This window comes from Grus americana, chromosome 2 (assembly GCF_028858705.1).
Source record: "Grus americana isolate bGruAme1 chromosome 2, bGruAme1.mat, whole genome shotgun sequence".
NCBI classification, from domain to species: domain Eukaryota; kingdom Metazoa; phylum Chordata; class Aves; order Gruiformes; family Gruidae; genus Grus; species Grus americana.
The window spans coordinates 44,394,032-44,406,122 of record NC_072853.1 but is presented as its reverse complement, the minus strand read 5'-3'; the positions used below and the strand labels follow the sequence as shown (position 1 = coordinate 44,406,122).

The 12,091-nt window shown below is 39.0% G+C and overlaps 1 protein-coding gene across 1 annotated transcript in view; it reads right to left on the bottom strand.

Moving 5' to 3' along the window:
- The window catches only part of ST18 (ST18 C2H2C-type zinc finger transcription factor), a 168,493-nt gene that overhangs the window by 33,494 nt on the left and 122,908 nt on the right, over window positions 1-12,091 (bottom strand). The window contains exons 5-9 of the mRNA XM_054816327.1: window positions 10,819-11,616; window positions 7,894-8,028; window positions 5,967-6,057; window positions 4,343-4,447; window positions 2,737-2,942 (exon numbers count right to left, since the gene is read on the bottom strand). Of these exons, the coding sequence (XP_054672302.1) occupies window positions 2,737-2,942; window positions 4,343-4,447; window positions 5,967-6,057; window positions 7,894-8,028; window positions 10,819-11,616 (1,335 nt within the window). The remainder of the gene's footprint in view (window positions 1-2,736; window positions 2,943-4,342; window positions 4,448-5,966; window positions 6,058-7,893; window positions 8,029-10,818; window positions 11,617-12,091) is intronic.

The window sequence follows — 12,091 nt, the reverse complement described above, 5'->3', positions numbered from 1 at the left end:
TAAAAAGATTTGCTTATGTAAGGAGAACAAGACCAGGTTCTTGAATGAACCAGAGCAATCAGATAGGAACATTACCTGTTAGGAATATTCAGTCCTGATTTTGTGGAATTTTTTAGAAACTTAAGTCTAGCTTTTAATAAATTTTAAAAAAAGTAATGACAATGAACATTCAGAATAAAACTCGTCTTGGCTCACTGTCTTATATTGGCTATCATTTGGAATAATACACAGATTTATTAGACAGAAAGAGGTCAGCTGAGAATGAAAAACTAACAGGTGAACGGAAAAGCGCTTTCACAGACAAAAGTGGTGTGTGTGGTCTTTGTTTTCTGCTCCATGAGCAGCACTTACTCTAAAACAGGGAGAAAGAACTCTGCGCTCTGTTCTGGATTTTGGAGCTTGAGATGTCATTAACTGTTGCAGGGAAAACACAGCACCATGATTTCAGCTCTTAGGAAGCAATAATCACTTCTTTTGTCTGTAGCTCTCACAGTGTCCTACGAAGATAAACTAAGCAAAATCCAATTTCTCAGCCTACACCCAGATACACCAAGAACATTTCTGCGTATGGCCATCTGCTCGCTCCATAAAGATCTGAGCCCCAAGGCTCTGGATCCCTTTGGATGTAGAGCTTTGGCTGAGTGCATTTTAATGCTAAGACAGACCTACACCAGACGTGGAAGAACTCATCTTTCCTCAAACTTGGGATGCTCTAAGAGAAACGCTTGTTTGTGTGAACTGACTGTAGCTGAATGCCACATTCAGTTTTTCTAAGTACTGGAGGCATCTCAGTAGAGCAATACATAAAAGCCTCATGATTCAGTTCTCCCTTTCTCCAGAGCAAATGAAAAAGGATTTATCTACCCTGCTGTAAAATTGTAGCGCAAGCAAAAGGGTCTACATTTTTAACAGTTGCTACAGCTAACTTCAAATTATATTTAAAGAGCAAAAAAAGTGCATTTTCCATTACCGACCCTAAAAGATGGGACAAAAAAATAAAAGAGCAGGCTATGAAGAGTGCATGTTTTGTTGACAAATCAAGTTTATAAGTGCAGAATCCACAGAGGGCTAATGATGGGCTTTTGGCTAGCTACATATTTACATAGGACGCTGAACCAATCACTACATCGCCGGCTTCTTATTGCCAACTTCTGTATGCACAGTTAAAGCACTCACCTGCTCTTTTACTTTCACCTTTCCATTAAAATAATAGCTGCACACTGCAATCTTTGCAAGAACAACAGGCTGTAAACTTCAGCCCTGATATACATTATACATAAATTGCATATGTATGGATTTGCATTTGTATAACAACATTTCAATCATTTTTTCCTTGAAATGAACCTATGAAATAGACATACATCTGTGCAAAGAGACAGCTAATAGGGAATATTCAATTTTACAAACAAAATTGGAAAATCTGCCACCCAAGAAGCTGGCAATGCACGTATTTGCTTTCATTTGAACAAGCGCATTTTCCAGGCCAGATAAATATCTACTTTTCATTTGCAATTTTAAATGGGGTATTTATATATATACACGAATACATCAATACCTACAAACATATATATCTGTGTATGTGTACTCAGACACGTACACAAATAAATATATGAATATATAAATTTTATTAATATATAAAACATAATATTGTATAGCATTAGAAATATGTATGTTATGTTATGTTATGTTATGTTATGTTATGTTATGCTATCCTATGCTATGTTATATGTGTGTGTGTATGTATAATTTTCTGCTTTTCTGTTCACCTCACTATGAATATTCGTCTTTGTTGGGATAAGTGGGGTGCAATTTGTTTTCCTTTTTTTTTTCTTCACTAATTTTTTTGTCATGAACAAAAGAAAAACAACTACAAATTGTTTTGTCACATTTTTTTGAATCTATTTTCTTCTGAACCCAAATATGGTGCAATGAAACCCTTTTTTTTCCTTTGCTTCATGGCAACAGAATAATTTGTTTCTTTGAACTAAAGAGTATCTTATAATGGTCAATACAACGGCAGAATCTTGCTGAAATTTCCCATGCAGATTGTGAAAATCATCCGCAATAAATAATCAGTGTTCACACTGTGGTATCTTATTTGTACAGAGTAGTACCTCACCAAATCTGGAAGTGATGCAAGCAGGGGAATCTCGATAACATTTTGATGCGTTGGATTTGTCTGCACTACAAATATGCTGTAGTACAGAAATATGTGATATTAAAATGAATTCAATCCAGGCCTGGAAGTAATGCAGCTGAGCCAGGTGATCATCTAGGAAGACTACCACCTGTATGGATCCATCTGCAAGGTATTTGAAATGCCTTTTAAAACCTAACTTGGATTTCTCTGTACTACAATTCATAATACCCTGTGCAGACACATTCCATTGGACTTCTCATGGCAGCATCCTATCACGTAAGGATATCGCAATTTAGCCAAGGGGGGAGGTAACAGATAAGACATAAACCATTCCTTTTTACTCCTCTTTTCCCATGATAATTTCTTTTAAAAGAAACATCACAAAAGTAAACCTTATAGTGATTATACTTATCATTCCAGCATTCTATATTTAGCAAACTAGTGATTATATTTAGCATCCTGGCCACAAAGTGGTTAAAGATGTTTCCTACAGAGATTTTTTGAATTCTAGAAATTTGAAAGCAGAACAAGCAAAAAGAAAAAAAGTAATTGACATTATGCCCATTTTCCAAGAGAGAATGGAATTTCCAGCTTACATTCAAGGAACTGGGGTGTTTTTCGTCCTTGTGCCACAGGTGCTATTGTGCGTTTGCCAAAGACTTGTGCATCAAAGCTGGCATAATCAAATGGTACTTTCCCAAACTTCTCCTGTTCTTTCATCAGGGTGGCTCTGGAGGAGGTGACTGGCTGTGACGTTCTGTAATTATACTGAGCTACCTCAGGCTGCTTCGCTAAATTTGTCCTGCAGAGAGGAAGGAAAGAATGAATGAGAAAGAAAAGAATATCTTTAAATACCTTTTCTTGAAAAACAGGGTACAGTTGCATCTCAATATCAGAAAGTGTGCTGTTACCACATATAAATCTTACTGGTATGTATATACAAGAAATAAATAACATAAATATGGTGGCTGATCTAGTATTTGAAGAGTACTTTGACTTCGTGCGAGTTCAAAGCGGCAGACGTAAACAAATCTAGTACTCTCTAGTGATGGTGTGGGCTGTTTACAAAAAAGATAGTGATTTACTTCTAGATTACTATGGTAGCATGCTTTATTTCTAAAAATTTTCTGAATTTTTCCTAGTCAAAGAACTTGTAGTTTTATGGATCACTGTTGTTCTCACTTTACTGTGAATGAGTATGGTATAAATGTAATATAAGATGATCCAAAGTAATTGCTTCTGTTATTTGGGAGGAAAGAATGATTTATGGTGTGTTATTCCATTTAGTTACTGTTCAGTAACTACTTGTCTTTAGTAATTTCCTAAGGACTTTTCATATGTAGAGTTAAGGCACGTGCAGTTGGCAGACACATGGACATAATATTCTGTAATGGCTCTGAAGGAACCATTAGAGCTGATCATGTCAATAATCCACAAATTAAAGTGTCCCCAAATAGACCTGAATATAATAGGTTGTAATGGTCCTGGTGCCAATGATGTGCAAATTATGCATGTCTGTAGGGTCCATATAACTCTCAAACAAAATACAATTGCAATAAAAATGTTTCCCCTTTTTGACACCATTGAATAAAAAATAAATTAAACTAATTAAACCAATAAACTTAAAATAAAGAAACTCAAAATATGAATTATTCAACAGTAGGGAAACAGAATGAGCAGAGTTCTGAACCCTTTCAGATAACTGCAATGCCAATACCACACACTGTTTGGGATCACTGGAAGATTCCTCTGAAAAGAATCACGAAATAAATGAGGACTGTGCTGCTAAAAGTGCAATAAGGTCAAAGAAATCTTTAGTCAAGTTTCAATGGCCAAAATATTGTAACAAAGGAAGAGTTCTTGAAAAATGTTTAAACCATTTCAGCAAGACCAGAGATTTGGGTTACAGGAGAAAGACGTTTGAGAACCATTGATTAGGCTATTTGTGTTGAAGTAGAATCTAGCAGAATATATTTGATTGCTTTTCAAAAGATACGTCTGTTGTCCTTAATGTCAGTCACACGCACAAGTACCAGCAGAACACTGCTTGTTAATTTTGAGATACATTCAAGTCGTTTAGCTTTGCAGTGGTTCATCTACTTACATCTGTACCTAAATCTGAAATAGGTGAAAGACCTGAGGAGTCACTGACAGAGTTTGTGCAGAAATACTTTGGAGAGGCTAGTTCGTGAGGGCTCCTACCTGTGAGTCTGATCATGGCATTGCCCAGCTTTTGGGGACTCGAGCTGGTTCTTTTCCTGGGACATCGCCAACTTTTCAGCTGCAGCAATTGGACAACCAGAAAGGCTGTTTAAAAGCAAGGTGAAGAAAAGAAGAAGAAGAAGAAGAAGAAGAAAAAAAAAAAACAACATTAAAATTAAATCTTAAGTAAAGGAAATGCGTGCTGTGGAACCCAATGACTTCAAACTTCTCTAGTGCCCTGAGCATCTCTGGGAGCTGCTGCTATTATAGCCCAGATTCATCTGTTTTTCAATCCTTAATGCAAAACTGTGAAATCTGTTTATTTGAGGTGATATATCTGGAAACTGAATCATGTAGGAGTTTTCCACAGTTCAGCTTTGATGTTTTGTGGCTGGCAAGTCACTAGCAAATTTTTTGACAAATGACATTTACTTTATCAGCTAAACCATGCATATAAGCCTCCTGCTGATTAAAAGGAAAGTGAATTTGGGAAAAAAAAACAGGGGTATGTGAGCAACTGTTACCAAAGAACACATTTTGTCATTTCAAGTTATGCTTTCTTTTTTTTTTCTATTTGCTTTATTAGATTAGAACATGTTTTCTTACCATATTCATGAGTCGCTTATACAGCTGATGTGCTGCAAAGATGACTGGGGATTTAAAACAGGAAACACACTGAAAAAGTATTTACTGGCTCCTTGCATATTCTTGTAGATGAGCTTGTGATCTCTCTAGTAAAGACTACAGATAGTAGCACAGTATGATAATCTTTGATTTTGGTGGCCTCATACAATAACCAATCAACCAATCAATTGCCAACAAAAAAGAAAATCCCACAAAAATTCAGTTCAACAAAGAAAGTTGGTTTTGAAAAAACCGTCCCGAGTTTGATTGTAAGATTGAAATTATATTTTTCCAGAAGCACTATAATGGAATATTTTGGCTTGCTGGCTTCCAGCAGAAAGCAGTACTGACAAGAGCTGTGCCGACAGCAGTGGCTTGCTGGAGACAGAGCGCGTCGGCTCTCTGCCTCACCTGCAGCCCAGCTGTGATTCCACAGCTGCCTGTCTGCAAGGCTTTTCTCAGTTTTACTTTCTCCCTGCAGGCAGCAAGTTAAACAGACAGGAGGGTTCCAAGCGGGAAGATGACATTCCTGAAGATAATAAATGGAGTTAGTTTTTACAGGGATTCCACTTAAAATTTCCTGTTTTGCTAAAAGGGAACGCGCCTTGATGGGAAGTTCCTGCCAAGGACTACCATGCATGTGGTGCAAAATGAAGAATCTTTGGTTTCTGCTGGGTTTTCCAGTTGTAGCAATAATAATGTATTTGTTCATTCCTACTCATTTTACATGATGGTGTTTCATTGTGAAGACTGTAATGAAACTGTAGTTTGCAATCTCATCTGTGAAAAAGACTCGTGGAATTTGCCATTATCAGTGCTGCAGCCATTTTTTACATAATGAAATGAAACACAAGTATTTGGTTATAAATAATACAAGCTACCCTTGCAGTTCATAGGCATTCTGCAGTGTAGTACATAACATCTAATTCCAAGATGTGCCCATCAATTTACTGCTGCGTACATGTTAGGTTTTAAGTGGACAGGAACTTTTCCGATCTACCTTCTGTGTGTGTTGCGATTGCTGTTGACGTGTCCTCTTCCAGTGCATCCTGGGGTGGGGCACTTTAAAACATTTTCATGCATGGCAAGAACTAAACAGGAATAAGGAAAAAAAATAGTGATAATAGCATATATCAATTAAAAATACAGATAGTAAAAAAATATGAACATTTCTTCTTCAAACGCAGATTCTCAATTCTGTCACATTTTGTTCATAAAATAAAAGGAGAAGCGAAGGACCTACAACACAGCAAGGCCAGTTCATCCCTATGTGGTTATAGTGTGGCTTCCCACATGGATATCATTGTTTCTAGGCACTTCAGAAGAACAAAGGCAGAGGTTAGCAAGGATGTTACAACACGAAGCCCTTTGCTCGCTGGTTCATACACCACTAACACAGTCGACTAGAAAAGGGGGGTGGTATAGGAGCCCTGGGCGACACAGTCGTGCTACGTCTAACTGCAGTCCCTCTCTGTCTCAGGGAGGGCAAGCTCTCAGGTACAAGAAGGCTTTTTATGCCTTGCACCTGGTTAAGATGATCTGATCTGAGTATGTTTCCTTTGAAACCTGATAACCTTCTAAATATCTGAGCTGTGCTGAAACTACTTTAGACGGATTGGTCATGCTCCCAAGCAGTGGCTTACACTTTCAGCAGTGGTCACAGCTTCTTGTATGTATGTTTCTTATGCCCTTTAATTTGGATCATCCTTACTAAGACTGAGATGTATGCCTGTGTAAAAAAGAATATGTCTTTGTACGTCTGCCCTCATGACTTCAGCACTGCATTACCCCTTTGGGTACACAGTGTTTCAAAAACGCCGACTGTTCAGTCAATTGGTTTCTTCTGTCAGGAACCAAATTATATATATATAAAAAAATATATAATAGTTTATATATATTTATTATTTTATTTTTTTGCCAGCAGGAGAGAACACATCTGATTGGAAGTGTGATAATTAACAAGGACTTGTTAATTTTAACTTTTTACAAAGTTAATGTTGCTAAGCCCTTCCAAATGCAGCAGCCTGCTTAACTCAGCAGATGTTTCCATAAATACAGTTTAGTACCAGATTTTGAAAAAGGGAGAGCTACAGTTAGGAACAGGATGTTGGTAAAGTGCAAGTATCCTTTTAATTTGTTGTTTTGCATGCCACCACAAAAAAACAATCTGACTAACTAGGTTGTTTAAACAAATAGTTTCACATTAGGTTTTGGCTTATTATGCAGCATTTCATTGCATCACATTGCAGGATTACACACACACACACTCCCAAATGTAATCAGATCAGCACAGTTAGTTAGAAATAAGCAGGGAAATTCAGGCTAGACTGGGCATAAAAGGGTTAGCACGATACAGTCATATGAGAGAGATGTGCTGTGGACCAGCGCTGGGATGTACTGATGGAAGTAACCTTTTTGAGCTCGGTGGTAAGGAGTAGACTGGAAACATATCTGAATAAGCATGCCCAGGTCTCTCAGCTATTGGCAACCAAAACCATCAGCCTCGGCGTGTGATTATTGCAAATCAGGTCGCAGCTCTGAAACAAGCAGGTGATTTCTGTGCTGCACGCCTTAGCAAAGGCACCGGCAATGAAGATCTTGAAGATACATAAGACTAAAGTGTGCAGGTCTGCTGGCAGCGTGGGGATAGTTTGGCTCTCATCTTATTCTTCCCAGGCCACCCGAGGAGCCTACTGCCATTTGTAATGCTACTGCTGAGGAGTACTTGAGCTTCACAAGTGTGGGAAGTGGGACTGTGACTAAGAGCTGGGGGGCAAAGCAGGTGCGAGGGCTCCTCTCTCAGCCTCATTCTGCAATCTCACCCAGAAAAAGTGGTTGGGTTTTTTTTTTCCTGCGTGAGCACACACTACCCACAATACCGGGCCAGATCCAGTTGTTATTCTGGACTGCAGGGTGATGATACTCACTTTCTAGTGGCACTCTAACTTTATGTGGACAGCCTGAGAGACTGCGGTGGTGAGGGTACAGCCCAGTCACGTGCCCTGTGCCATCACATCCTGGGATGGGACATTTGGTTTCTCTCTTTTCAGGCCTGGGTGAATCTGCAGAGAAATCAGATAAGGATTTTGTTTGGTTTTAGCCCCTGTCTGCACTCAGCTGAGTTATCCTAGCAGCGTGATACTCTCTATTTTGTACTTCAGATGTAATTCCTACACAAAGTTTTGAGACGTATGCAATTGAAGCATCACTTTAGGTTTTCACAGTGTGTCCTTTAAACAATGGCTCCCCCCTCCCAATATGCCGTTTATGTGCTAAACTATATAGCTTTAGGATTGCAGTGTCATTTATTCCATTCAGAGCCTCAAACAGGACAGAAGCCACAATCCAATAAGCCAGAAAACTGGCAGCATCACCCAACAGCAAGATCTATAAAGGAATAAATAAAAAAAGCAGAAACAATCTTTTACTCTGTTAATGTCAGACTCCAGGAAGCCGGGACGACCAAATAAAAGCTGAGGTGTGAAACAAACAAACAAACAAACAAAAAGCATTTCAACCAGAAGCCATTCCTTAAATATCGCAGATCTCTAGGCTGTAGGTTCTTTGTTAGGAAACTGAATACATGCCACTTTACATTTGAGAGGCAAGGCAAGCAGCTCCCTCTGGTACACATGGCAATGCTGCTTTGTGGAGCAGCCCACAATGACAGCGAAAACATGGAGCAGCCGATACCCTTTCAAAGGCGAGGTCTCAGCCCAGCCCCACAGCTACCACTCTGTAACGGCCGCAGTGCATTCCCAATTTTTGTTTCAAGCACCTAGAATTGTGCAAGAAGCACTGGTCAGAAAGCCTTTATTTGATTTCCAATGCAGGATCAAAAGTCTGGGCGAGAAAGGAATGAATTCTGGTCCAGAAATTCTCTTGTGAGAAATCTGGAGGAAGTGGCCGCATAAATTGCTGAGGATGGTTTTAGCTCCATCAGTGATTGGCTGCCAACAGCATTCGGCGCTGGGGGAGAAAACAGCTGCAGCCAGCACAGGGAGCTGCCTCCTTCAAGCTCGTTTTGTTGGACCGTGAGGTAGGGCGTGCTCAGGGACACGATCGCCAGAGACGGCTGAGGGTTAAACTTCCTGGCAAGGTGGTTTTAGGTCAAAAGGAAAAAAAAAAAAAAAAAAAGGAAACAAAAATAGGGAGGAAAGAAAATAGACTGAGCATCAACAGGAGACCACATGCTTTTTAGAATCACTGCAAATGGAAAGTGCTGCAATAGTGGACAGAAAATGAAGAGGGACCCTGAAATGTGATTTAATTTTTTCCCCACTAATTGGAAACGTTTATCATTAAAAAGATGAAAAAATATAAATTTAAGCCATGTTTTTCTGATGTAGCATCCAAGAAAGAAAATTAAGAGCTGATGGGTTTGATGGTGGATTTTTCAGAAATAAAACCCAGTTAATTACGTAAAGTGAAAAAATTATGTGCCTGATACTACACTGACAAAAATCATGTGATGTTTATACAACCTGAACAAAGCTTGTTCCTCCATGAGTGTTACCTCTGAACTCACCTACAAACTAGACCTAATAATAATATCAGGCAAATCAAGGCGGGCCAAATCCTGCCATTCTTACCATCACTGCTCCTTCCTATGTGTGCTGTGAGAAAGTCACATTGACTCCAATGTGAACCTGGTGAACACAGCTGGTCTCAGGATAAGAAAAGGTATCTGTAAAATTCCTGCATATACCATAGTCATCTCAGCAAATAAAGATTCATGTAGTTTAGCAAGGAGGTAGACTACCACCTTGCATGCACTGCTTAAGACATGTTAATGAAAAGACTGCTTGAGACAGAAAAGTGAGATGCATGCGTATTCTTCCCAAATGCTACAAGAAATATGTTATAGTTGCAACTCCTAAAAAAAATTTGTCAGTTATCTTACACACTAAATGCTTTGGATAACTAAACTACTATAATATTTGCAATGTCCACAGGGACTACTCTAGTGTAACACTAGATATACCAAAGTAAGTCGCTTATCCAAAGCAGAAATTGCAGCAATGCTGGGGTGATCTCAGCATATTTGGAAGCCCAGAAGGAAAAGTCAAAGGACAGATGAATGTATTGTTACTTACTACAGCAGGGAGTGTGCTTACAAAATGACATCTCCTGATGTTCTGTAATTATCCTCAATTGAGGTGTTTCACATGAGACAGCCCAGTTTACAAATCAAACCCAAATCTTTCAGATCTCCGCTTCTGGAAGCCTGATTTGGTACTGAAAATGGAGGAATGTTCCTACAGCTTTGTAGGATGCCACAAACCATCAGAAACTATAAAGGTTTTGGAACTTACTGGCAATTCTGCTGATGGTGAATGAGGCAGAAGAGCACGGCTTGTGCTTTCCTGGCTCAGAAGTGCTGGCTGTAGCAAAACGTAATATTGGTATGGGAAGTAGCCCGAACTCAGAAAACACATGGCTTAGGAATTAGGTGGTATGTTTGGAAAAGGCCAATTTTTCACCGTAACCTTTCCTTAAGCACCGTTTTAATGCCTTCTCTTTTGGCTGCCGAAATTTAGGAGGTACGTATTAGCGCCCTATGGAGGAGGAGGCGGAGGAGGAGGAAAAGGAGGAGAAGGAGTGTCAGTGCCAGCTACACAGCCCTTTTAGTAGCCATTACCGATCATTTCACATAGTGGTTTGGCAGGAAGCCAAGTACCTAGCGTTTAACCTGGTTAGATGTAAGGCAGTAGTGTGAAGGTACATAATTAACAAAATTACCAGCTAAATTCCAGATTCTTTACTGTTGCTATAAAACCCAGCTCAGAATCCTCTATCAGTCACAGGATAAATGCTTAAGCCAGTAAGAACAGCCAAAAATGCTTCCTTACGTTTGTTGCTAAATATCTGTCTCCCACCAATGTCAATAACTTTGGTTTGTCTCCTTTCCCCTGCTAGATGCTCCAGGAGAAACCTATCCAGTTCCTTGTAGGTGCTGTGAAACACATGCCCTTGCTCTGCCTGCAGAGCGATTGCTTGTTCCAGCAAACTCAAGTTCCCTTTTGTTTTGTCCAGCTCAACTGACACTTCTGTGGTTTCTGACAGGCACTCGTTGTCGTCTTCTTCACTTTCGGGGAAGGGATTCTGAATTCTCTTCTCGAAAGGATCTGGGTGAGACTCCTGGGGGGCTCTTAGCTCTGTTTCTGAGTCACAAAGTGTTTCACAAGGGCCAAATTCTACCTCTTCCTTCTTAATTTCTGCGACTTCCAGGATGCTAGGTTGATTACACTCTACAATATACTTCTGAGTTGCATGGGGCTTTACACTGGTTTCTTCTGAGAAATTTGAGGAGCTGTCCCACTCGTTGTCCATAATTTCAGAGTTACTTTCATTTTCCTCAGACGAACAGTATTTTGGCTCAGAAATAACAGTTTTTTCCTTTCCTTCAGCTGAGTTAATCATGTAACATTCATCAGTGTCATCACTTTCTGTTTTCAAGGATTGAATGCCGCTATCATTTAGACTTTCTGCCACTGTTTGACTGGGTGCATCTTTTGATAATTTTCCCATGTTCATCAAAGATTTGGCCATGGCATCTTGATAGCTGGAGTAATTATCTTTTCTTTGACTGGAATTTTCTTGCCCACCTGAATGAGGGTTTTCCTCAGATGATTTTGGAGTACTTTCCTCTGCATGACAAAGAAAAAAAAAAAAAAAGAGAAAAAAAAGAGAGAACAATATGCAAGAGTAACTGTTTTTGTATCTTGTAGAAGTGATATGAAGATATTTACTTACCAATCTCCATTTCTTTACTCAAAGGTACTCTGAAATGATTGAATTCACCAAGGCTGTGTTTGAAACGACTGCTTGTAGCATCAGGAAAAGCCCTTCTAAGATTATGTCTATATTATAGCTCCAAAGCTATATGAGAAATAAATATGTTGCCATTTTTCACTGATGGTGAAGACATATGTTATCTTAGAACACACACACATTCATATAAATATAATGTGCCATATATAGATAGATGCTTTGTATATACACACAATATATATAATATATGCATATATATATACAAGCACACACACACATTTTAAAATTCCTCTGATCTATTTTCACTTTTCTTTCATCTAAGATTCCCAAATATTTTCCCAAAATAGACCC